This window comes from Brachyhypopomus gauderio, chromosome 16 (genome assembly GCF_052324685.1).
Source record: "Brachyhypopomus gauderio isolate BG-103 chromosome 16, BGAUD_0.2, whole genome shotgun sequence".
NCBI classification, from domain to species: Eukaryota; Metazoa; Chordata; class Actinopteri; order Gymnotiformes; family Hypopomidae; genus Brachyhypopomus; species Brachyhypopomus gauderio.
Window position 1 is genome coordinate 20,692,536 of NC_135226.1, and position 27,840 is coordinate 20,720,375.

A 27,840-nucleotide genomic window follows, 5' to 3' on the forward strand; every position below is an offset into this window, starting at 1 on the left:
TTAAGCTGGAGAAAGGCGCTAACTAGCTCTCCCTATTCTTGACAGTCTTTTTATGTGTCATACACTGCAGTGTGTCCCTGCCCAGTGCTCGAGTCCTGCGCAACTCCAAAGAAAAGTCATTAATGTGTCCTTGCTTTTCAGATTTGACCAGCGGTCATGCAGCAAACGCGTAAGGTGTTCTCTGCTGAAAAGGTTACGCTTGTTATAGGATAGACGTCCTGTAATTGCTGCAGTAAGGTATTATAAAACTGCATTCTGCTGCAAGAAACGAAGTAAAGACCTATACTTCTGTTCAATATTTAATCTATCTGCCCGTGATCAAATACCTCAAATTAAAGCAGAAACCTTGTAGAATTAATTTTACTGAGAATTATGTTAGAACACTTGCACCCCCTGGACAAGATTTGAATCATTAACTTTGGTGTTGAAGTAGTTTCAGTGGTACAAGCAGCCAGCAGTAAGCGCAGGTGTCGGTCCGTGGGGCACGACTCATTCACCTTGTTCTGGACATGCAGATCAGATGTTCTGATGCTCTCCACAAACATTCCACAGTGATGGGCGTGTTGGGGCAGTGCTGAAAGACAAGAGAAAAACACGCTAGACAGAGTCATACCTCCAACATGTGGCATACTCACTGTAAAAGATGGGTGTGCTGAACTTAGGGCACAGTGACTAAGTACACTGGAGGCGTTTTGATGATGAATGATGAATATGGACTATGTAATGGCCTATACAGCATAGATGTGTGTCCTTTCACACTACCTGTTTAGGTCTTACCACTGTTGTTGTTTTTACTGGATACTGCAGCATTGACTGTGTATTGCGGACATTTCTGCTGGAGGATCAGGGTCTTTATTAGCAAGACTCTCTCTCTCTCTCTCACACACACACACACACACACACACACACACACACACACACACACCACGCACACACATCACAAGCAGACAGAATGGAACTGAGCTATTGATGAAAGTGTGTAAACACCAGACACACACAAAGAGACCAATACATCTCTAACACAGTAGTTAAACCACAAAGAAAACCATTCAACTAAACCAAGACATATGCACCATTCAACAACTTAATGACGACATTAATATATCACATTTAACTCATTAATCTCTCCATGTGTACTCATACCTACACACCCTCCAGGTGGATGACAAGCAGGGTGATGTAGAGGTGATGTAGAGAGTAAGACATAGTTCATCATTGACCCCAGCAACTCATTTATATGTTTAATAATCAGGCCTGGGAGTCTTTTGTTTCTGTTGAAGTATATTATATGTAAATATGTAAAATGAATTTTCATTGTTTTTTTATTTAAAAGAGAAGCATAAAATTTCAATTATCCAATAAAGTGCTCTAAGTAATTTTATCTTGTGGCGATCAGTGAAATCTAATTTAAATTAAATTTAACACTTACAAATGGCATTTTGTTGTGCTATATACATGAGTCTTTTATACTTTCATTAAGTCACAGTTGAAGTTTTTGAAATTTTTTATTTTTTTTTTACCCGAGACACTGAAGCATCCCACCGGGTCTCCTTCATAACACCCATGCACGTGTCTGAAGGTCTGAAAGTCTGAAGGTCTGAATGTCTGAAAGTATGAAGATCTTAAGGTCTTATGGTCTGAAGGTCTGAAAATCTTAAGGTCTGAAGATTTGAAGGTCTGCCTTCACTCCTCCCACCTGTCCTGACACTCAAGGTCCTGTTTGTCCGGTCCTTCCTGCTCTTATTTAATTGCAGTGTTCATTGTGAATAGAGATTCATGGCCACTTCGTCCACACGGATCCCCAGCAAGGACTTAGTGTGTTAGTGTGGTGTTCGTGTGGTGTTCGTGTGGTGTTAGTGTGGTGTTCGTGTGGTGTTAGTGTGGTGTTCGTGTGGTGTTTGTGTGGTGTGGCTGCAGCACTGGGGAGAATGGTCTCCTTTTCTCCATCTGCTGACACCTCAGTGATCTATGCTGCACGACTAATACACCAGTTATACATCTCTTATGTCTTTTATCCTAGAACATGTCCAGATTTGTGCATTATTCAGGGATCAGAGAAATTTATTCAGAGATAACATACATTTTTCTAAATGACCATCAACAAATTATTTCACAGTCATTACCTGCACACTATCCTAAGAGGAGTTTCCAGAAGGTTTGCTATGCTCTAACTTAAACTTAAGACTTGACGTATTACAGCTGCTCCCTACAGACACACAAACCATTTAATGCTCGGCTGCTTGCTGACACAGCCAGGACTGCTGTGGGAACAGTCAGGTCTAACATACCCAACCTTCAGCTCAGCTCGTCAGCTGGATAAATTTGCAAGAAAGCATAATTGAGAATTCCACTAGAGACCCACCTGTACCTATACCTATAACACCAAGCCAAAGTTAAATGATCCAGAGATCTCCTTACACTGACTGCAGAGATCTCCCTTACCTGCACTACAGAGATCTCTCTTATCTGCACTGCAGAGATCTCCCTTACCCGCACTGCAGAGATCTCCCTTACCCGCACTGCAGAGATCTCCCTTACCTGCACTGCAGAGATCTCCTTTACCTGCACTGCAGAGATCTCCCTTACCTGCACTGCAGAGATCTCCCTTACCCGCACTGCAGAGATCTCCCTTACCCGCACTGTAGAGATCTCCCTTACCTGCACTACAGAGATCTCCCTTACCTGCACTGCAGATATCTCCTTTACCCGCACTGCAGAGATCTCCCTTATCCTGACTGCTGAGATCTCCCTTACCTGCACTGCAGATCTTTTATCCGCTCTGCAGAGATCACCTTTACCTGCACTGTAGAGATCTCCCTTACCCACACTGCAGAGATCTCCCTTGCCCGCACTGCAGAGATAAGCTTTACCTCCACTGCAGAGATCTCCTTTACCTGCACTGCAGAGATCTCCCTTACCCGCACTGCAGAGATCTCCTTTACCCGCACTGCAGAGATCAGCTTTACCTGCACTGCAGAGATCTCTTACCCGCACTGCAGAGATCTCCCTTACCTGCACTGCAGAGATCTCCCTTGCCCGCACTGCAGAGATAAGCTTTACCTACATTGCAGAGATCTCTTACCCTGACTGCAGAGATCTCCCTTACCCTGACTGCCGAAATCTCTTACCTGCCATGCAGAGATCTTCTTTACCTGCACTGCAGAGATCAACTTTACCTGCACTGCAGAGATCTCCTTTACCTGCACTGCAGAGATCTCCTTTACCTGCACTGCAGAGATCTCCTTTACCTGCACTGCAGAGATCTTCTTTACCCACACTGCAGAGATCTCCCTTACCCGCCATGCAGAGATCTTCTTTACCTGCACTGCAGAGATCAACTTTACCTGCACTGCAGAGATCTCCCTTACCCACACTGCAGAGATCTCCCTTACCCGCACTGCAGAGATAAGCTTTACCTACATTGCAGAGATCTCTTACCCTGACTGCAGAGATCTCCCTTACCCTGACTGCCGAAATCTCTTACCTGCCATGCAGAGATCTTCTTTACCTGCACTGCAGAGATCAACTTTACCTGCACTGCAGAGATCTCCTTTACCTGCACTGCAGAGATCTCCTTTACCTGCACTGCAGAGATCTCCTTTACCTGCACTGCAGAGATCTTCTTTACCCACACTGCAGAGATCTCCCTTACCCGCCATGCAGAGATCTTCTTTACCTGCACTGCAGAGATCAACTTTACCTGCACTGCAGAGATCTCCCTTACCCACACTGCAGAGATCTCCCTTACCCGCACTGCAGAGATAAGCTTTACCTACATTGCAGAGATCTCTTACCCTGACTGCCGAAATCTCCCTTACCCGCCATGCAGAGATCTTCTTTACCTGCACTGCAGAGATCTCCCTTACCCACACTGCAGAGATCTCCCTTACCCGCCATGCAGATATCTTCTTTACCTGCACTGCAGAGATCAACTTTACCTGCACTGCAGAGATCTTCTTTACCCACACTCACTGCAGAGATCAGCTTTACCCGCACTGCAGAGATCTCCCTTATCCGCACTGCAGAGATCTCCTTTACCCGCACTGCAGAGATCAGCTTTACCTGCACTGCAGAGATCTCTTACCCGCACTGCAGAGATCTCCTTTACCCGCACTGCAGAGATCAGCTTTACCTGCACTGCAGAGATCTCTTACCCGCACTGCAGAGATCTCCCTTACCTGCACTGCAGAGATCTCCCTTGCCCGCACTGCAGAGATAAGCTTTACCTACATTGCAGAGATCTCTTACCCTGACTGCAGAGATCTCCCTTACCCTGACTGCCGAAATCTCTCTTACCTGCCATGCAGATATCTTCTTTACCTGCACTGCAGAGATCAACTTTACCTGCACTGCAGAGATCTCCCTTACCCACACTGCAGAGATCTCCCTTACCCGCCATGCAGAGATCTTCTTTACCTGCACTGCAGAGATCAACTTTACCTGCACTGCAGAGATCTCCTTTACCTGCACTGCAGAGATCTTCTTTACCCACACTGCAGAGATCTCCCTTACCCGCCATGCAGAGATCTTCTTTACCTGCACTGCAGAGATCAACTTTACCTGCACTGCAGAGATCTCCCTTACCCACACTGCAGAGATCTCCCTTACCCGCACTGCAGAGATAAGCTTTACCTACATTGCAGAGATCTCTTACCCTGACTGCCGAAATCTCCCTTACCCGCCATGCAGAGATCTTCTTTACCTGCACTGCAGAGATCTCCCTTACCCACACTGCAGAGATCTCCCTTACCCGCCATGCAGAGATCTTCTTTACCTGCACTGCAGAGATCAACTTTACCTGCACTGCAGAGATCTTCTTTACCCACACTGCAGAGATCAGCTTTACCCGCACTGCAGAGATCTCCCTTATCCGCACTGCAGAGATCTCCTTTACCCGCACTGCAGAGATCAGCTTTACCTGCACTGCAGAGATCTCTTACCCGCACTGCAGAGATCTCCTTTCCCCGCACTGCAGAGATCAGCTTTACCTGCACTGCAGAGATCTCTTACCCGCACTGCAGAGATCTCCCTTGCCTGCACTGCAGAGATAAGCTTTACCTACATTGCAGAGATCTCTTACCCTGACTGCAGAGATCTCCCTTACCCTGACTGCCGAAATCTCTCTTACCTGCCATGCAGATATCTTCTTTACCTGCACTGCAGAGATCAACTTTACCTGCACTGCAGAGATCTCCCTTACCCACACTGCAGAGATCTCCCTTACCCGCCATGCAGAGATCTTCTTTACCTGCACTGCAGAGATCTCCTTTACTTGCACTGCAGAGATCTCCTTTACCTGCACTGCAGAGATCTTCTTTACCCACACTGCAGAGATCTCCCTTACCCGCCATGCAGAGATCTTCTTTACCTGCACTGCAGAGATCAACTTTACCTGCACTGCAGAGATCTCCCTTACCCACACTGCAGAGATCTCCCTTACCCGCCATGCAGAGATCTTCTTTACCTGCACTGCAGAGATCAACTTTACCTGCACTGCAGAGATCTCCTTTACCTGCACTGCAGAGATCTCCTTTACCTGCACTGCAGAGATCTTCTTTACCCACACTGCAGAGATCAGCTTTACCCGCACTGCAGAGATCTCCCTTATCCGCACTGCAGAGATCTCCCTTACCCGCACTGCAGATATCTCCCTTAACCACACTGCAGAGATCTCCTTTACCTGCACTGCAGAGATCTCCCTTACCCGCACTGCAGAGATCTCCCTTAACTTTTTCTGCTATAGGAATAGATTATTTCACCACCCATGCTGAAGCAGTATGTACAGCCCTGTGCAACTGTACTATTCCCTGAAAAACGATTCCAGGAAAAGTTACTATTCTCCTCCTCTGGTGGAATTCTGAACGAGCACAAGTTCTGAAAAAGTTACAAGTATTCCACAACAAAAGTTTCCATTATTCTGAGCAAGTTCTGTTTACATGGGCCTGGTTTGCATGGGTTTGATTCCACGTCCAGGCTGGCTTCTCCTGAGAGTTGAGCAGAGCACCTTGACACCATGACAGAAGGACAGAAGTCATGGCCTGGTGGTTAGGGAACTGGTCTTGTGATGGGAGGGTCGTGGGTTCAATCCCCAGACCTGAGGCCATGACTGAGGTGCCCCTGAGCAAGGCCCTTAACCCTCAATTGCTCATTTGTATAAAAAATGAGATAAAAATGTAAGTCGCTCTGGATAAGGGCGTCTGCCAAATGCCATAAATGTAAATGTAAGGATAAACAGTGCACCTGTGCACACCTCACTTGGGCTGCAGGTATGTTGGAGCCTTCATTAGGAATGAGGGACCTTAAAATTCAGATGTATGCAATAGGGGATTAAAAATGCTCACATGATATATCTGGAAAAAACATCTGCTTCAGTTCAAAGTGCATATTTAGTGTACCATATTGGCATGAAGGTCATTGGTCTGTTCTGGGGTGTTGCCAAACACTTCTGCTTATAGTCCAATCACAGATTAACATCAGCTACATGCCGTTAATGTCAAACCTACAGCCCCATTCCTGGGAAAACACCAAAAAAGTATAAATCCAAATTTGCATACCCTTCCTCCCCATATGTTGATTAATTCACTTCAGTCCTGTCAATGTCCACATGATTAATGGATTAAATATGCAATTCCCAGTACATCTTAGATTCTACTAAATCACAAGCTGACCTAGTTTGATGCAAAATGACCTTGGAGCCTGTGAAACAGATAGAAACCATATCAAAATGAAATCATTTTGTCCTTAATATCAAATGACACTGCATGTAGTCGGTTGCTCTTGGTAATGTAAATAGATGAATTAAGGGTTGTGGAGTTTATACCTCGTCAAATCGATCTCTCTCCTTAAATGATGGATGGTGGATATTTCCAGATACAAATTATACATTGTCGATTATAATCGCAAAGTCATGCTGCAGTTATTGACACTTGAATTAAATACTACCATATTGGAAAAAATGGGAATTAATCTAAACAGCTGGCTGAGATTTGAATGGGCATTCACCCTAGAAAAGCCAGCAGTGTCTGCCCTTGAGGAGGGAACCTATCTCATTAAGGACATTTATGAAGGTGGGACACTGTGTGCTCAACCTTTACCACGCGGTTTTGGTCTCCATCTCTAGGAGTGCTTGAGACATTTATTTAAAAATAAAACATACCTAGACCAAACGTGTTGATCTAACTGAATCTTGTATACCACTAGAAAATAAAACCAAAGCATTACAAAGATATAAAAAGCTTTGTTATGGTAAAGCGTGACAGCAGAGAGTCACAGTAGTTGCAGTGAACCGTTTACTGTAGTCAGTTAATCTATGCATGCTTATTTGCATGTTCCCACCCCCCACCATCTCCCCCATACTGGTCCCAGTCTAGCCCCTCCAGTTCAGATGGTCTATAGAACCTCCACTGCGGTGTAATAAAGTTCTGCCTGGGAGGGGTGTCATTCTTCCCCCACTGTCACCGTGCACTAGCGTTCCGCTCTCCTAGCTGTTCACCCCACGCGGCGAGACCCTCCAGCATCTGGGCTCCTGAGAGAGACCCCGGCTCCTCAAACCCTCTGTCCTCCGCTTCACGGAAAGTTTTCCATCTGTCCCCTCACAAAGTTTGCGTGGTGATCATCCAGCCTGTCCATTAATGTAGACGTTTCAGAGCGTTCATAAGCTCCTCGCAAAACCTCGAAATCGGGATACTGGCAGTTATTGAGGTCAGTATTCTGAGCTCACTACAATTTGTTTGTGCAGTGCGAGTCTCTCTCATCAGTGGGAGTTAATGGAGGCCACTATCCCAGGGCTCTGTCCAATCAGGACGCCATTGGCTCCTTCATAAAGCACCAATGCCGAAGTCTAAGGACAGAGGTATAAATATAGGAGTTATAATTCTGTCCTTAGAAAGAAATGTTTGACTTTACTGCAGGTAACATTCCTTAGAGTTCTTAATAAGTTGCATATTTTGGCCTCTTGAGGAAAATAACTCTCAAGAACATTTTTCTGCTCCTGTGTTTGTTGTGCTGTTTGTTTGTTTTGGTTCGTCCTGCGTTCGCCCCCACCAGCACGTAAGTAATCCACCGTGTACTACAGACAAAGGCCTCTGCAGGGAATGTCCACGCGGACTGTGTGGTAGTGATACTTTTAGATTTCATTCAGATTTTATCGTACACATGCATTACACGTTATTTGTGTTCATAATTCATCTGGGTTAAGTGTTATGAAATATTCATGCTCTGGCTGTGTGTGTGAGGAAAGGCCTCTGCTGTCGTCTTCATAAGGGCGTTCGTCCTGGTACGGTCTGCCTGACCTTCACCACTCTGGAACACAGATAATGCAAGGATTGATAGCCCTGGAACAACCAGCAACCCACCTGTTTGTGGCTGGGCAGAAATACACATGGAGCATCGTACGTCTCTTCTTGTGGCTATTCGGTTAAGTCCCCTTCATCTCTGATGAAGCAGAGAAGGGTGACATCTCCACGTGCCTGGGGGAACGTCAGTTTACGCTGAACAAACGATCACAATATGAAGAAGACCGATATGATGTTTATGAAAATGCCATCCATGAGCATAAGAAACAAAAGAGTCTGAGGTTCTGTTTTCAAAAGCAACACTAACAAATTGAACAGTGGAAATTAGCAATTGAGACACACTAAAGCCAACAAATGACAAAAAATAGACGGGGGGAGGGTTTGAGAGGGTCAGAGGTCAAGGGAAAGACATCACTTGGAGAAGGAGAAGATGAGGAGAACCCTGATAGACACGGATGTGGAGGCTTCTCTCCTGACTTCTACAGTGCATTCATTTTGGGTTAATTAACTGCTGTCAACAAGCAGACTGGGCAGACTGGGTCAGTGTGGTCTTGTGCGACCTCGTGGTTCACCTCACCGTCCTACTGCAGGGGGCGGTACATGTTGTCATGGCGCGTTGCGTCTCCAATCAGCTTGTTGCATTAGGATTTAGGTAGTGGAGTAAAAATTGTCAAACATTATAGTACAAACATGATTACACATAAGAAAGCTTAACTGACATATCCCAAATGCTTCAGAAAATGCAATTATACAGTTTATTTGCTAAAAGCAAATTTTGTTTCCTTGGGAGAAAAGCCTTTATAAATGCACGTCTGGGCAACTCATTTGTTCAGTCTTGATTCAGCAAAGAATTTATTGTTGATGTATGAGGCCAAGCGATTTATAACATTTTTCATAGTTTGGCATTACACCTGTTATTTATCATAACATTCGCATGACATCACTGGAGTGATAAATCAGTGTAAGCTGTAATTTCTCTCCAAGGGTCTCAACGTTTCACGCAAACAAACTGCGTGCACAGTGGTTTCAGAACTACATGCATTTATTTTTATTATTGTAAATTGTGTTTTTTGTGTCTTGTTTGTAAGTTCTCATCATATACACGGTGTCATGAGACTGACTCGTGTATTCTTTCAGATTTATATGCGGTCATACCACATGACTCAGAGGACAAAATATTGGACTATTGAGAAATGACAGTTACAAACTTTCTCATTGTGAGAATGCGAGTGGGAGACTTCGTTAAAGCACTCTCCGTTTTATCTGTGCTATTTTAGTTTTACTCTCTTTGAAGTTGTTTTTAAGCTCCTTAAGGTTGCGCGTTTGTCCTATTCGCACGGATAGTCGCGGGATTTACTATCACATTTGCCCTGTGAGACACATTAATTCCTGTAAAACAGCTTCCCGGTCCTCCTCCGCACCTTCTCGCCAACGAGAACGTAGCTCATATTTCCTGACACGAGTCCTAGGAGCCAAATCAGCGCATCTTCAACACTCTCAGAGATAAGGATTAAAGTCAGCCCGGCCTCTGGTGTTCTTTACTGCATCACGTATCCTGATCGTAGAAAGTCTGTGATGTATAATTTAGTACTTTAATGTCATAAAAACTATGATTTTGGTTTTTGTGATTTTCTGTGCGTTCTGGTTGTAATTAATATGATTTCAAATAGATACTGAACTGAAACGCAATTTTGAGAGCTTCATTAAAGTGAAAACAGTGTGAGTCCCTCAGCACCCCTTTTTCTTTTTTTTTCCTCCCTTTTTTATGAAGTGTGTAACACATATTTCCATCATTAATTCAGTAGCCCCGCCTTACCTTTCACGCCACGTTTCCGTGCCTCGCTGTGCGCTGGAGGTTCCCGGGTGCGTAAACGCGCGTCCAGCGCACCAGGAGCGGACACGGGTTTTAGTGCGCTGCTTCAACACCATGAATGCGTTATTAGTGAACACCTCAGCCTCACTGCTACCACTCAAACTACACCTTTACGCACTGGTTACTTGCGGATGATTTCTTTTTTTACATTTTCTTCTTTTGGATGAAGTATTTTTGCTGGTGTTTCCAGCTGTATTCCAGTTCTTCCTAATGGACGAGCGCATTCGTTTGAAAAACTTGGATTTAAAAGACAAATAGCTGGATAATTATTCTCCTTTAATGAAGCTTACGCCGTGAAGGTAGGAGATGCTGAGGTCTCTGTTACGCGCTGCCGGTTGCTCGTCTTTATTGTTTACTGCTGGGTTATATCGTGTTGCCGTTAACCGACGATACGGTCACTTTATAATACAGAATATATCAGCGCCATCTTCATGTTTATTAATATAGTGCATGTTCCGTTGAATTCCACTGGTTTATTTACGGTGTAAACGCACAGACGTTCATGGTTATGTTCCAATGCCCGAAAAAAGTTACCAAAATGCAGATGGTTACTTTTCTGCGCACGGTGTCTGTGTGTGTGTGTGCGCGCGTGTGTGTTTGTGTGTGCGTGCGCGCATTTATAAATTGACTAATCCCGGCGACCACATTCGCTGTCTTAACGCATTGACTAAATAAGCCGTATGTCGCAGGTTCTTTCTTGAAATATTGAAGGGACTGAAAAACACCGCTATATTCTGTCGCTGAGCATAAACGTGTTCATGCAGTCACACAAATCCTGAAGATGCCGTTAATTGCAAAAATAATATATATGTATATATAATAATATAGCCAATATATATATGCCTATCCACTGGGATAAGTATCATTATCAGTGCCCCTTGTATAAAGCCATAAACTAAACTTGATTAATTCGCTGAAACATGATGAGTGTGCAAAAAAAATTATTATAAAAAAATAATCAAAATGTGTCATAAAACTGTAACATTCTTTCTGATTAATGTTATTTCTCTTGAGAAAACCGGATCCTGAAAGGGTTAAACTTGCAATGCATGTTGAAAACACAACACGCACGCAGTGCTTTTCCTACGCTGGTGTAGGTTTCAGCTCTGAGTTATAGTTACATGGTGCACATATATGGAAAACGTGAGGAGCTGCAGAAATATTGAGCATTTGATAAATATAGCCATGACAACGGACATATGTTGTACCTGCAGACAGAGGTTATTTTAAAGTTGTGTGTAGTGCTTTGAAGGCCACTACCTGAAAAAGGTGATTGCAGAATCACACTCCTATAATACTCCCATCACACTCCCTTCACTCTCCCATCACACCCCCTTCACACTCCTATAATACTCTCATCACACCCCCTTCACACTCCTATAATACTCTCATCACACTCCTATAATACTCTCATCACACTCTCATCACACTCCTATAATTCTCCCATCACACTCTCATCACACCCCCTTCACACTCCTATAATACTCTCATCACACTCCTATAATACTCTCATCACACTCTCATCACACTCCCATCACACTCTCATCACACTCTCATCACACTCTCATCACACTCTCATCACACTCCCATCACACTCTCATCACACTCCCATCACACTCTCATCACACTCTCATCACACTCCCATCACACTCCCATCACACTCCCATCACACTCCGATAGCTCCTGGAATTCTAATCAGATGCTTCTGTCACTGCTCACATTGTTTATCGTATGACATATATTGAAACTTAAATCACAACATGTGATTACAACAGGTAATACCTGCTCATAAATAAAGTTCAGATATGAATTTGGTGTTGCACATTTGTGTTTAATTTATTCCATAATGTATTTTTTGTCCCTTGAGTGAGGTAAAATAACAAGGAAATAAAAAAGTGATACCTTTAGCATTTTAGTATGCATTGCCCATCTTTTTTAAATAAATAATGTATAATAGCCTATAATGCTTAGCCTTACAATTATCCTGGGCTTCATTGGATGGGGTTTCCATCATTAATTCATAGGAGTTTACATCAGTAAAGTAGTCCTGCATCTAGGCCTTTTAAATCCCAAGTTTTTCCAGTGACAGGTCCGTTTGACCAGTGAGTGGTTCCTTAAGCTTGCCCAGACGTTTCTTCTCAGCCATTTCCATCCCCACTATAAAAGCTAAGGCAGGTGCACACCACTGGGACGTCTGTGTGCCACAAGTACCAAGGTCACACCATTCCCACCAGGGGAAATGATGTCAGTGCTGAGATGTGTTATCTCCAGTGTGGCCTTGTGTGCATCACTCTCTTCAGAGAAGAGTGTCTGTATTCACTATTAGGGAAGAGTGGAAAATAAACTGATGTTTTCACTCAGGAACGATATAAGATGTGTGCTGCACTCGGGCACAATTCTTTAAGCATATATTTTATTTCCTTAGATCTGTGCACTGGTGGACTAGCATGACAGTGTAGCAACACTTACAAATGGTCCAAAATCAGTTCAAGAAGCGAACTGTTCCAGAGTTTGTCTCGAAGACAATATCATGCATTCCCGGGTCATTCCCGGGTCATTCCCGGGTCATTTCCGGGTCAGTACAAAACATGCTAAGGCCAAGAGTGAGGTTTCCTGCTCACTTTGTGTACCTTCAGTGATGATACTCTCTCTAATCTGCGGAGGTCAGTAAAGAGCACAGGGGTGAAAAACCACATTGAACATCTTGACTGAGTTGACATGGGTGCTTATCAAGATGGTGCTAGATGTCATCTGGCAAAGTTCAGGGAGAGTAATCAGACATTTACATTTACAGCACTCTTACATTTAGCAGTAATTACATTTAGCAGACACTCTTATCCAGAGCGACAGACAGACAAACAGTCATCAAAGTTCAGGGAGAGTAATCAGACAAACAGTCATCAAAATTCAGGGAGAGTAATCAGACAAACAGTCATCAAAATTCAGGGAGAGTAATCAGACAAACAGTCATCAAAGTTCAGGGAGAGTAATCAGACAAACAGTTATCAATGTTCAGGGAGAGTAATCAGACAAACAGTCATCAAAGTTCAGGGAGAGTAATCAGACAAACAGTTATCAAAGTTCAGGGAGAGTAATCAGACAAACAGTCATCAAAGTTCAGGGAGAGTAATCAGAAAAACAGTCATCAAAGTTCAGGGAGAGTAATCAGACAAACAGTCATCAAAGTTCAGGGAGAGTAATCAGACAAACAGTTATCAATGTTCAGGGAGAGTAATCAGACAAACAGTTATCAATGTTCAGGGAGAGTAATCAGACAAACAGTCATAAAAAATGCAGGGAGAGTAATCAGACAAACAGTTATCAAAGTTCAGGGAGAGTAATCAGACAAACAGTCATCAAAGTTCAGGGAGAGTAATCAGAAAAACAGTCATCAAAGTTCAGGGAGAGTAATCAGACAAACAGTCATCAAAGTTCAGGGAGAGTAATCAGACAAACAGTCATCAAAGTTCAGGGAGAGTAATCAGACAAACAGTTATCAATGTTCAGGGAGAGTAATCAGACAAACAGTTATCAATGTTCAGGGAGAGTAATCAGACAAACAGTTATCAATGTTCAGGGAGAGTAATCAGACAAACAGTTATCAATGTTCAGGGAGAGTAATCAGACAAACAGCTATCAAAATTCAGGGAGAGTAATCAGACAAACAGTCATCAAAGTTCAGGGAGAGTAATCAGACAAACAGTCATCAAAGTTCAGGGAGAGTAATCAGACAAACAGTCATCAAAGTTCAGGGAGAGTAATCAGACAAACAGTTATCCAAGTTTAAACAAACCAATTCAAGCCATGTAGGTTACATTGCCTGTAGACCTGAGGTGTCAGGTTAGCACACAAATAAATCTCAGCAAAAGAGATTTAATTAATGTGTAACGGGAACAGTACAGGTTTTGATATTATAGGTATTACTTTGGCTGATGTGCTGGTTAGAAGGTCCGCTGTTATATCCGTGTATTATATAAAAATGATTGAACACAGTCTATTCATAAGGTGTTGACGACAGTCAGTAAAAACACATCTTTCATAAAAGACAGAAAGTGAAAAGGGTTTTGCCTCTGTTTGGTCTGGTCCAAAAGGTTGAATTCTGATCTGGGTTTTCATGCCCTACCTGGAGTTAAATGTCAAGAGTGAATTACATGAGTCAGTTGCCACACAAAATTACAATTTGTATTTCTGCTGGCAGGTTCATTTTGCATAATCAAACGAGCTGATGCTTCCTAGTGAATGATAAAGGTAATCCAAGCAATTTCATGCAAAACCTGGATGATGTGTCTGGCATTGGGAGTTAACGGGAAAAAACATGTAAATCTTGTGATGTGGCTTCTGCACTGTGTACAGGCTGATAAGTCACTGTAATCTTTAGCAGTCCCAGTTCAAAACTGTAGTATTTTAATCCTGCATTAATCTTTAAATAGGTGTGGGATTAAAACACCCATTTATTTCACACAATGTTGTTAGAATGTATGCCGAGCTCCAAAAATGTGGCACAGCCTTGTCAATGCGCGTGTACTGAATGTCCCATCTCACTATTTGATAACTGTGTGTGGTGATGATATGCTCCGTGCTCTCTGCTGCTATGCTTGGTGGAGTGTATCATCGCTACCCTACGGTGTCCCGCCGCTGAGCGGGAGAGTCCCGGACGTCCCGCGGTCATGCGCAGCTAAAGATCACTGCATCTGCTGCTCTTCATCATTGTGTTAGCACACAGCAGACCAGCACCAGAACGTCTGCTGTTAGAGAGGTGGTCACGTTCACCGATGGCTAGCTACTGCTACTGCTACCGGCCCTCTTAATTCCTCTGGAAGCAATAGTGTTCTTAATCCTAATCAGAAATTAAGAATGTTCTTAATCCTAATCAGAAATTAAGAATGTTCTTAATTCTAATCAGAAATTAATTGTGTTTTTAATATTTCAGACACAATTACTGCATTGTGGCCTAGTTTATTTTGTTAAATTAATGATAACACAGTGTAATTTGTAATGTGTTGTTCATCTGACATTGTGTTTACCTAATTTTAAGACCTGCTGAGGACCAGATGATGTTTTAATATGTCCTGATATGTAAACCCACAGATTTCAAAGACAGTGTACTTGAATTTTCACATGAGTGCATGGAGACTGTTCTGAGTGAAAGGGTGCATGTGGTGTTAAAACGAATTGACGATCACAGCTGACCGACACCTGCAGGTGGGTTTGGTGTGGGTGGAGCAGGGGTGGAGGGTTGGTGTAGTCCCACCGGTACCACGAGAGTGCACGTTTGAACTTTCTCTGGTGGTCTCACAGGAAGCACTTCTTACTCCTGTTCCTTTAGGGCCCTTTCTGGACGTACGTCCCTGGCAGCTGATGGACGTCCTCGGTGAGCATGCTCAGAATGAGAGCGTCCTTGAGACTGGCCTCTTCAGCCTCAACGGCACAGACTCGGGGGGAGGGAGGCACCAGTATAATTACTACGCCATGCTGCTCACGCTCCTCATCTTCGTCATCGTCTTCGGCAACGTGCTGGTGTGCATGGCTGTGTCCAGGGAGAAGGCCCTGCAGACCACCACCAACTATCTGATTGTCAGTCTGGCTCTAGCTGATCTGCTGGTGGCTACACTGGTCATGCCATGGGTGGTGTATCTGGAGGTAAGATGAAACGCATACTTATCCTGCAATGTTTGTAGCTTATACATCAGATCACCTGACAATCTGTCACTGGTGGGAAAATAAATGTTTTTGAAATAAAGCTTTTTTAAAATATATGATATTACATCTTACACAAGACTCGTGAGTAAAGCCTCAGTCAATACTGGTGTAAAGAGATTTACTGTCAACATGCAGCGCTCAATGCTGACTTTCACTAAATTCGAAAATAAGGCACAAAGTTTCATTTGGTCCCTATTGGTCATTTTTGTATGGTCCCTATTGGTCAGTTTTGTATGGTTCCTATTGGACTGTGATGTTGGTTCTGATTGCTCAGTAAAGTTGAAGTGAAGTTGCAGGGTGTGTTTTGGAGCAGGATAGGAAGAAGAACCCCCCACACCCCCCCACCACCCTCCAATGTAATTGTGACCACCAAATCCATCAATTAAATCTATAACTGATTTGAATTCTGCTCTGACTCAAATCCCTCATCTGGGTGCATGAATCAAAGTGCCTTTTTTTGACAGTGGCTTTGAAAAATTACATTTGGTATGACATTAAAGGCGGTAGATTCATTATGACCTCTGCATGCAGCCGCTGCTGTAAACGTTTTTATGGGAGAGATTGAGTGACTATGTTTTCAGTAAGTAGTGCAAGCCATAATAAAAATTAGATTTTATGGTTCATTCTGCTCACAACAGCCATGAATGACACAGGAGAGGCGCCGGGAAGAAGGGCTGAAAAATGACTCGAATTAAACGCTGGCATTCCGCAATGAGCAATAAAGTCTTCTTATTAGGAATGGCGTCTTCTAGCGACGGAGACCCACGTATGACCTGTGATAGAACATCTGCCCAACACTGAACTGAGGAAGTTTGGGTTTGGTAGTATATCGTATTGCACACGCTGTACTAGTGGCTGTTGCATCATGGTCAGTCCAAGGGTAGCAAAGTGTTCTTCAAAAAAGTGTTTTTATGATGTGAAGTCTGAGGGTGATGTGCTTGCCTGTAGGCGCATGATGGGCCGAGAATCCGCCATAAAAAATTAAATAGTAAGAAGGTGATGATACAAGCCCAGGGCGCATCCTGCTTGATGACTGTGAGATGGTTTCAAATGCTTCTCAAGGATTCAGACATTGCCTGTCAGCATATGACTTCATGCAGTCTTATGCAAATGCATTTCCGCAATTATGGCATGAAAATGACCAAAATTACACTGCGGGGGTGATTACTGAATTGGGCAAAATCCATCAGCATATCTTTAGTAAATCGTCACTGCCTCAGACGTCGGCTCCATGCCAAAGTCCTGCCTCACTCTTTAGAATCACACTGAACCCTTTTCTTCACAATCACTGCGAGCAAGAGGACAGAATTATTTTAAGCTTTTAAATCTTTTTTTATCATGAGTGGAGTATGGGCATGCCAGTCCAATAGTGGACCTCATTAAGGTGGAATAAAAACAAAACTTGTTGACGAACCGGTCTCTGACAACAGCCACCTTCGTTAGATGTGTCAGATTCCTTTAATCAATGCCAACTCCAGAGGAGCAGGGGCCCGCCTAGTTGGGCCACGAGGCCCCTCAGCCTGCCTGAGGACGTCCATTAATCAGCAGGTACCGGGAGGGCGAGCAGCCATGCTGGAAAGAGGAGCCGGGGATGAGATTGACCTGCGCTAGATTACTTCTCCGCCAGGTTTACGGCCAACGGCAGCAGTGCAGTCAGGCCCTCTCACACGCTCAGTGAGAATTCAGCGGGGTCGCTCACATGTGCCTCACCAACACCCGCTCCTGCTCAATTTCGTCTTTTTGCTGTGGAGAGAATCAATGACAGCTTTCATTCATATGGTAATAGCAAAGGAATTTGCACAGAATGTATATGTGCAGCTCGTTTTAATGCAGTGTTCATCATGGTTTCCAGATGGAAAGGTGGTCAAGGGTAAAAGGTCAATGTAAAAAACAGAAGCAAGACATTCCCAAACTCACACAGATATACACACACACACACACACACACACACACATACACACACACACACACACACACACACACACACACACACACACACACACACACAGAGATTCATAAAAATCTGCCATTATTTGCCATGTATTTGTATGGCAGTAATGTTTTCCCTCCTAGGTGGTGGGCGAGTGGAGATTCAGCACAATTCACTGTGACATCTTTGTCACCCTTGATGTGATGATGTGCACAGCCAGCATCCTTAATCTGTGTGCCATCAGCATCGACAGGTAAGTCATTCTGTGCTAACTGACAGGTTAGTCATTCTGTGCTAATTGTCTTTATTATCATAAAGGCAAAGAGATCAGAATCCACTTAACCATCCTGCTGAGAAGAGTGTGACATCGGTTTGGGGTCGATATTATTTATATTAAGAACATCATTTATTTATACACCATATGTGTCACTGTGCATAAATGTAACATGCAGAAAACAATATTCATAAAATGCATAAGGAGTGAACAAATATAAATGAATTTAAAATCAATAACATAGATAGTTAATGTCACAACAATCAATAGGAATAAAATAAACCCTTAACACAGCAACAGTGATATAATGTGTCTGTAGGAGGGTAAATTACGACTGTATGTGGGGTAGGTGAGATGATCGTGTTCGAGTCATGTAGACAACATGGATTACAACATCGTGTTTAAGGACATCTAAAAGGTTTTATTCACCGCCACAGAGCTGAATGTAAAACAGCAGCTCATAAACACTGACAAATTTAATCTACTATATATTTTGCCATAAATGAATGGGCAGTAACCCATCTGGGTTTGGCCTTAATTTCAGCAGTAAATGGATTCATATTTGCATGAATATCTTGTCTAATTATATTAAATCCATATAATTTGCTTGTTAAGTCTCATTTACTCTCTCTCTCTCTCTCTCTCTCTCTCTCTCTCTGTCTCTCTCTCTCTCTCTGTCTCTCTCTGTCTCTCTGTCTCTCCTCTGTTCTGTCTGACTGGGGTCATTTTTTTCTAAACAGCAAAACATAGAATAGTTTCTAAGCAAGCCAGTCTTACCAAACTGATATAGGAGGATGTCACTTTATAAGTCAGTTTCAGAATACCAGACGCCAATGTTGGATCAGCTGTTTGTCTTCTGGGGTCCCTCTTCACTAGAGAACTACCCGCCCTGCTGAAATCATCTCCTCTGACCCCTCTAGGTACACAGCTGTTGCCATGCCAATGTTGTACAATACACACTACAGCTCCAAGAGACGCGTCACGCTCATGATCTCAGTGGTGTGGATCCTGTCGTTTGCCATATCATGCCCCCTGCTGTTCGGACTCAATAATACAGGTATTTCTAGCTATTAAACGCATGAGTAAGCCATGAAGTTCACAAAAGGGGAACATGTAAACATGTGGAGGAGAACTGGTTTATGGTGATGTGAACATGTGGTCATATCCGGTCGTATCCGTGTTGCTGACACGTTTCTCCTTTCTGTTCGGGGACCCACAGAGAGCCGAGACGACAGCATGTGTGTGATCGCGAACCCAGCCTTCGTCGTCTACTCCTCCATCGTCTCCTTCTACGTGCCCTTCATCATCACTTTGCTTGTATACGTGCAGATCTACGTGGTGTTGCGCAAGCGCCGGAAACGTGTCAGCACTAAACGCACGTGTCCAGGCTCTGCTGCTGTCCCGGCCTTGAAGGTACCACGCCTTTAAAACGTGAAGGAACCACGCCTTTAAACGTGAAGGTACCACGCCTTTAAAACGTGAGGGTACCACGTGTTTAAAACATGAAGGTACCACGCCTTTCAAACGTGAAGGTACCACGCCTTTAAAACGTAATGGAACCATGCCTTAAAAATGTGACATAACCACCCCTTAAAAACGTGATGGTACCACCTCTTTAAAACGTGATGGTACCACCTCTTTAAAACGTGATGGTACCACCTCTTTAAAACGTGATGGTACCACGCCTTTAAAACGTGAAGGTACCATGCCTTAAAAATGTGACATAACCACGCCTTTAAAACGTGAAGGTACCACGCCTTTAAAACGTGAAGGTACCATGCCTTTAAAACATGAAGGTACCACCACTTTAAAATGTGATGGTACCACCTCTTTAAAATGTGATGGTACCACCCCTTTAAAAAGTGATGGTACCATGCCTTTAAAACATGAAGGTACCTCCCCTTTAAAACGTGAATGGTACCACGCCTTTAAAACGTGAAGGTTCCACGCCTTTAAAACGTGAAGGTACCACGCCTTTAAAACGTGAAGGTACCACGCCTTTAAAATGTGAAGGTACCACGCCTTTAAAAAATGAAGGTACCACCCCTTTAAAACATGATGGTACCATGCGTTTAAAACATGAATGTTCCATGCCTTTAAAACATGAAGATACCACCCCTTTAAAACGTGATGGTACCACCTCTTTAAAACATGAAGGTAGGCCTACCACCCCTTTAAAACGTGATGGTACCACCTCTTTAAAATGTGAAGGTACCACGTCTTTAAAACGTGATGGTACCATGCCTTTAAAACATGAAGGTACTACGCTTTTAAAACATGAATGTACCAGCCCTTTAAATGGTGAAGGTATCATGCCTTTAAAACATGAAGGTACCACCTCTTTAAAACATGCCATAAAGCACCTGCCCAGGTCAACAGTACCTCCTCTGCGTTGCATCTTGGACGAAATGCCACTGCAGTCATGTTCTCTGTTTTAAAAGGTGATGCATTTCACAATTATTCACCTAACTAATTAAATCTGAACAGCATGCATTTGCTCTGTATAGGAAGTGAACAGCACATTTTTGTGACTTGTAAGAGCAGATGGGTCTGGGTGAAGCCAACATGGCCACTTCATTTATTGATCCTGGAGGCATCAATACATGGTACACAGGAAATGAAAGCTGACCCGTGTAGTCCACTCTATTACCATGACGCATGCCTAATCTGGACATTATTTGAATAGGAAGCACAATCACATAACGTATGTGGCCCTGCAAAAACAATTCAGCTGTTCACCATCAGTGCTTTACAGCCAGCCACAAACATATTGCTCCTTGTCTTGATACTATTAGCATTTTATTATGTATTATCTAGAAATTAAATAAAAAAAAATGTAATTTGAGATTTTGGTATTTTATCATTTTGGTTATTGGCAAGTCTTTCTGTGCCTGTACCAATGTGCCTCCGTAACTTCAACATCATGTTTTAGGGCTGAACGATTTTGGAAAATAATCTAATTGCAATTTTTTATCTATAAATTGCGATTGCGACTTAAAATCGCGATTTTTTTCCACTGTTTTCAGGAAACTCTGTTTCGGCATTTTTTATACAGCTCAGATACAGGGTTGCCAACTTTTCAAGATCGCTTGGAGTGAGACTTGAACCTGGAGTGGGTGGCGAACGTAATTTGTTGTTATAAATATTATATTGTGATCGATCGATCGCCTGTGGTTGGCGCGAACTAGTAACTTTTTAGTCTAAGACGCTCAATGCGTGAGAGTTGGCAACCCTGCAGGTATAGCAACTTGGCTAAAATATGTGCGTGAGGGCATTTGGTAGCGCATATCCAGTGTGTTATGAAGCCGGGCTTGTTCACTATATTAACGGACATCATGTCTTTCACTATGAACTCCGTTACTGCCAGAGTTATTTCAGCGTGCCGCTTCGAATTATATCCATGAGGAGTTACACTTTCAAACGGTTCGGTCAGTGAACCCTGTCTGCTGGACCGCGGTCAAGCTATCCGCGCTTTCGCGATTCATCCGCGCTTTAAATCTTATTGCGCCTATATGCGTGATTTTATGGTATTTCGCTGCTCACGGCATACTAAAGCTGTATAAGCGCAGGGAAACACTTTTGCGTATTTGAAGATGCAGCACTGGTCGTTGGCATTTTAGCCTTACAAATATCATATGAGGCTTTGTGGTGTGTGTGTTTTTTAAATGCTGAAGGTTTGTAGTGTTACCTCGCGTCGTAGCGACAGTAGCAAGGCACGTTTTACACAGTACCTGACGTTGAGCAGCATCTTTTTAAAAGCCAAAGTAATTTCACACAACTGATGTGCTGCCCCTCTTTGGTATTAGACTTTCAGTTGTGTCAGCTTCTGTCGAGCCTGAAGCCATTGTGCAACAAGTTAAAGTGCGCTGTGTTAACTTCACTTCTCCACCTCTCTGCCTCCTGCTCGGGTTTGCTCCGTTCGTGCTCGGCTCCCAAGTCACGTGACCAGTTTAAATCGCAGCCTGTGCGATTAGAGAATCGTGTTTTAAAATATCGCGAGATTATCGCAAATGCAATTAATCGTTCAGCCCTATCATGTTTTGAGGAGAAAAACCACATTTTAGATATATGTACACAGATTCAAGACGGTGTTTTATAAGAGGAACTTAAGAGCTGAAGGTGGTTGCTAAACCCCAAAAGATGTTTGTTTGATAAACTCTTTAGAAGATCTTTAGAAATGATTTAAAATGTGCCATATTTTGTCAATTGAGATAATTTCACTGCAATCAAAATTTGTCCTCTGCTTTTAACCCATCTGTGCAGTTAGAACACACACACACACCCACACTAGTGATTACTAGGGGGCTGTGGATCACACGTGCCCAGAGCGGTGGGCAGCCCTAGCCCGGTGCCCGGGGAGCAGTTGGGGTTTGGTGCCTTGCTCAAGGGCACCTCAGTCATGGCCTCAGGTCTGGGAATCGAACCCACGACCCTCCAGTCACAAGACCAGTTCCCTACCACCACCAGGCCATGATTAAATCAGCATAATTAGCATATTTTGAGTAGCATGTAGCCACAGTAACCCTCTGCAATGTCTAAAACTTTGAAATGTTGCTTTGCTCTTACAGCTGTTAACAGTCAGCACTTATTTATTTGTTACGTTAGCATAAAAGGGCAGTAGTGAAGCGTAAAGAAGGCCTTGTAAGTCTTTCCAGTGGGAGACAGGCGTGAAAGAGTGCTCGACGGTTGCCTCTCTCTGAGAGCAACACTTCAGCTAGTGACTGCATGCTTCTCCTTTTTGTTGCAGAAATGCACTCATCCTGACGAAGTGAAGTTGTGTACCGTCGTTGTCCGGTCCAGTGGGAACTACCCTGTTAATAACAAAAATGTGGTCGGTTTGCTTCTCCTTCCACAAAACAAAACTGACTCTTCCCGGGAGATTTCTCTCACCCTAGGAACCTGTCAGACCTTTGTCCCGACAGGTTGTCTTGCATAGACTGATGTTAACTTAAATGAGGTTGTGTACTATTTCAGTAAGTCACTGTGGAAGAATCTAAAAAAATGGTCTTTGACAGTGACAGTCTTTGTGTTTGGCTTGTGTTGTGCTCATGCTTAAACCCTTGGGGTTTTAAAAATGACTATCATCTTTAATTTGAAGCTGTTTGCTTCTATATTGTGTGAACCACATTTGAATCACAGCCCTTTAATTTAGCTGGTATTTAGCAGATTAACATAAACATGATTTACCTGCTGGAACCCAATACAATGATGTTGGTGGTCCAAAAACACTCTGTGTCTACTGATCGTAAAGTGCTTCATAGCCGTTTTTGAAGCATGTGTTCAGGATATTGACCTGCTGCAACAGAAGGCAGTGTCACTCAGGTTTGGACACATTCGGTTGTATATGAGATATTGAGACACTCCTGTACACTTCCGACCTGCGGCTGCTACCAGTCACATCCTGAGTGAAGACAAATGTGCCTCCATTAGCAGCAGTCATAGCTCCCCCTGTCACCATGTTTCACAGACGAGGTGGCACGGACTAGCAGGTCCGTTGTCTCTCCGTGCTTTTCTCATTCTATCACTCTGAGACAGGCTCATCTTCGTCTCAGCTGTCCATGAGACGTCGTCTCAGAGCTCTACGGACTTTTGAGAAAATTGAACCTTGACCTTGCTGCTCTAAACAGTCAGTGATGGACCCTCTGAAGTGTTGCTGATGTATTCTACTCTTTAAGGTTTAGCACATTTATTCCAAAATTGGCACTACAACATTGATCTACTAAGCAACATAATTGACAGTTTGCTTCAGGCATCCATAACTCTGGTTTTCTTCATTGTGCGAGTTGTTGGAAGTTTAACAGTAGCTTTCTATTAACAAACAGTTGGGCTTTATGGGCTTGAGTACATCCCTGGTTGATTGAGATTTTTCAGTCTAATAATGGCCTGCTTCCCTCATATCTACGCATCTATTACTCTTGATAGACAACAGCCAAAGTCTCCAGACACAAGTGCACATTGAATAATAACATTGAATAATAACTCCAAACCTTTTGATGGAACAAAACTCCAGCTCCCCCAAAATATGTACGATAATTGTATTTAAAATGACCTTTTTGGTTCCTTTAAGGTTCACCTTCTATACATGTAAATATGAAACCGTAATTAATTATAAGAACAGATTATGAGAATAAATAGGACATTCTGCAAGTTACGTATCAAGATTTAGCAAATTAGAGTATTTCCCCAAAAGTCTGATTTGTTTCCTTTGTTTGCAGATTTTCACGAAGGAGGTGGCAAACAATGGGGAAGTCAGTCAAGTAGAGGAAGTTCTGAAAGCAACTCCAGCAAAGCAGAAACAACTGGAGGACTTGGACTGCAAGCGGCATGACCTGCCGCTCGACTCCAATCACAGTGAGACCGATGTCCCGCTACCAGGTCCCGAGATCTCGCTCAAACTGGGCAGGAACGGCAGCACCTTCCACACCTCCAAAATGGCTAAAGCGTTCGAAACCCAGGTGTCTCCAAGTGGCAAAATGCAGACATCTGTGAAGTCCTTCAACATACGCAAAATCTCTCAGCAGAAAGAGAAGAAAGCCACACAGATGCTGGCTATCGTCCTCGGTAAGCAGAATGGCAACCTCCGTGATATAAATGCAGCATTTGATACAGAAGAACAAATTACTTTATGGTGTTCCACAAGGTTTTATATTGGGGCTGTTTTTACTTTCTTTGTACATGTTTCCACTAGGTCACATTATACCCTATACTGCGCAAGGCCCCCTTTAACGCTTGACAGCCCAATGGCTGCATTTCTGGGGGGGTGCGAACGTAAAATGGACACAGATTCAGTGTTATATCGCCGGTGGATGGCGCCAGAGCTAGCGAACTAGTAACGTATTGAATCATATATGTGGATCTGAGGTAAATAAACTGGATATTTTTTTTCGGCGTGAGATATCGGAAGTGTGGCGTGAGAGCGTGTGAAAACGGTCAAATGCGTGTGTCTCACGCTCAATGCGTGAGAGTTGGCAACCCTGCCAATCTGTCTATAAATTTGCAATATATTTCGCTATGGTCTTTTCTAATAACACAGAAAAAATGGAGCAAATCCATGCAAGCATTGCAAAGTTATTCCACTTTGTCCAAGGTATGTCAAGTTCAACATTCCAATGTCCAAGTAGGCTAAATATGAGACACACCCGACACACCCATAGCCAACCAAGCTAACATGCTAACAAATTCCATACACGAAACCGAGGAGCTACAACAAACAACAACGTTGCACATATTACAGAAAGACCAGAAAAATTACAATGAATACATTTCATGTCCAATTATGAACGTTATGATATGATATTTATGTCCAATATAGTCCGACAGGCTAAGCTAAGCTTACGTCGCCAACTCCGGTAGCATCCGACACGATACCGAGTACTCCAGCACTCAAAAGCTCCAATACTGTTTATAATCTAATGTTTAGTATTAGAATATATATTTTGTACAAAATCGCTTATGAAAAATTATCAATTTTTACTCACGAGTACACTGAGTCGCGTCGTAGCCGGTGTACAGTCTCACTTCCGGGTTGGCGAAAATTCCGAAAATTGCTCATATATTCCATATAAAGTAATCCTTTTATTTTCTGTGATGTTCAAAAGTATCCACAATCAGAATAAAAACAAACAAAATGATCCATGACTGCGTCAGTTTCGCCGAACAGTGTGTTCTGGTGGAGCTTAGCTTAGGTTAGCAAAGGTTAGCTTATGTTGCTATGCTAGCGTACCCACATTGGAAATGAAGCGCGACTTTCCGAGGGCTCAATTTAAAAATATAATTGACCAATCATGGCAAACGAGGGCTGGTTCGCTTCAGAAGGAAGTAAACTATTGGTTAGAACAGCTTTCAATCACTTCTAAGGCGCCAGATTGTCTCAGTAGGCTGATTGGTGAGCCCACCTCCCCCTCCCCTTCGCACCTCGCCGGTGAGAGGTTGTAAAACCTGTCACTCAAAGTCACTACCCCCCCTTCTGACCAATAAAAACCACTCAAATCAAAGCAGAACCGCTGCAGCTTTGTAATAAGAGGACAAATCAGCTTTCAAAACGCTTCGGTGACGCTTAGGGGGCAGATTTGTTGGCACGTCTCATCCAGGAAGTGGATTACGCACAATTTTGCAGTGAGGTGAGCAAGCAAATTAAGGTACTTAACCACAACGGATATACGATGTTAAGGTCTTAAATTAAAGCCTTATTTGTATACGATTTTTAGGTGACAAAACATTAAGACATCTCACATCATAAATATGTTTTTTAAACGGATATGTCGGGAGACCCCCCCGCGGGGTGCACTTTTGTCGCCAACTTCAAAGCCGGATATCTCGCGATCGACTGCACGTAGACGTCTGAAACTTGGTACGCATGTAGATGGGATAGGAAATTTTGAATTTATCGCTTTTGTTCGGAGATTCATTAATGTTTAATATGTTTTATAAGGCCATAAAGGAGCTGGGCCCGCCGGCGGGCCCACTAGGGGGCGCTTCTGCAGAATAGGACAGAGTTAGTTATTTCTTTTACACTGATATTTGTTTTGAGAGAGAGAGAGAGAGCGAGAGAGACAGCCAAATGATGCATGTGCAGATACATTCAACTAAACTGATAATCTGTCCAGTATTAAGCTTAGGTGTGTTAATGATCTGTATTCTCTGTCCTGGTGTTCAGGTGTGTTCATCATATGTTGGCTGCCATTCTTCATCACCCACATAGTCAACACGTATTGCCACGTCCCAGTTGAGCTGTACACCGCCTTCACCTGGCTGGGCTACGTCAACAGCGCGGTGAACCCCATCATATACACCACCTTCAACATCGAGTTTCGCAAGGCATTTATTAAGATCCTGCACTGCTGAGATATCACTCAGACCAACTCGGACTCAGATCAGACTCAGATCAGATCAACGCGTTCCTGGGGCCTCCGCCAGGCCGTCTGCAGAAGACAGAGCAGAAGTGCAAGTCAGTTTCTGCAGGAGATCACTGTGCTATATGAATGTACATAAATTGATGTATGTATTACAAAACCAGGCTATTTTTCCATAGTCATATCGCACAACAAATCGATTAATGAATGATTGGTAATGACATTTAATGTAATCAATATAATCTTAAAAGTATTTATTAAGCAATCTTGCAAAATTAAAATCCATTTAATAATAATAATAATAATAATAATAAATAATTATATAATTATAATATAAAAATGTTCATCATGATAACATTCATCAGTGTAATATGCAGAAATTGTAATATACAGCAACAGTACAAAAAGATTACAAAAACATCACATACAGCCTTGTAAAGTAAAAATTGATATTTTTGTCTTAAATCAATTGTGAAATTTACTCAAGTTGAAAACCTTTTTTCATAAGTCTACGGTTTAAAATGGGTCTATGGGAAAAACATGATGCATAAGCGTTAAATGTGTATTTTAAAGTTAAAATAATGAGTGCACAGCCAGCCTGTTCCTCAGACATGGTAGAACTGACCCAACATCATGATTCGCTGCAAAATCACATACAGTGCAGCAAAACAAGGTACCGATGACCCAGTGCAGCAGAAACACGTCCGAAAAATGACCGTGCAATAATCCTCCAGCAATGTTCACTGGGCATATTTCATAATGATTGGTGTCACAACCTGCCCGTGCTTTTGACGACATCTTTTGAATGTGATGAGCCTGCTTTGACAACGTAGTGCATGATATGTTCATTCCACATTGCACTATGCCTCAAGCTTTGAAAAAAATTGAAAAAAGATGTAATGATGAAATAAAATGTA

General features: G+C 43.0%; 1 protein-coding gene and 1 long non-coding RNA gene across 5 annotated transcripts; one reads left to right on the top strand and one right to left on the bottom strand.

Moving 5' to 3' along the window:
• On the bottom strand, positions 1–10,227 carry LOC143478127 (uncharacterized). Its single transcript, XR_013121701.1, has 3 exons — positions 10,111–10,227; positions 8,355–8,468; positions 1–574 (listed from the first exon to the last, which is right to left on the bottom strand). It is a non-coding gene; the product is annotated as an uncharacterized LOC143478127 (long non-coding RNA).
• On the top strand, positions 10,173–27,840 carry drd2a (dopamine receptor D2a). 4 transcript variants are annotated; one of them, XM_076977082.1, is made up of 9 exons: positions 10,173–10,466; positions 15,494–15,538; positions 15,705–15,807; positions 17,941–18,050; positions 18,992–19,128; positions 19,291–19,484; positions 22,819–22,902; positions 24,287–24,632; positions 26,728–27,840. In XM_076977082.1, exons 3-9 carry the CDS (start codon positions 15,784–15,786, stop codon positions 26,913–26,915), a joined length of 1,083 nt encoding a protein of 360 aa, XP_076833197.1. In that variant the 5' UTR covers positions 10,173–10,466; positions 15,494–15,538; positions 15,705–15,783; the 3' UTR covers positions 26,916–27,840. The 4 variants fall into 4 exon arrangements, with proteins under 4 accessions (XP_076833197.1, XP_076833195.1, XP_076833194.1 ...); XM_076977080.1 differs by having other exon boundaries at positions 10,173–10,481; positions 15,494–15,807; XM_076977079.1 differs by having other exon boundaries at positions 15,494–15,807.

Coding starts and splice junctions, on each gene's coding strand:
- drd2a (XM_076977080.1), top strand. CDS start 15,526: ATGGACGTCCTCGGTGAGCATGCTCAGAATGAGAGCGTCCTTGAGACT. Junction 22,903..24,286: donor CTGTTAATAACAAAAATGTG/GTCGGTTTGCTT, acceptor CTTTGTTTGCAG/ATTTTCACGAAGGAGGTGGC. Junction 24,633..26,727: donor GATGCTGGCTATCGTCCTCG/GTAAGCAGAATG, acceptor CCTGGTGTTCAG/GTGTGTTCATCATATGTTGG.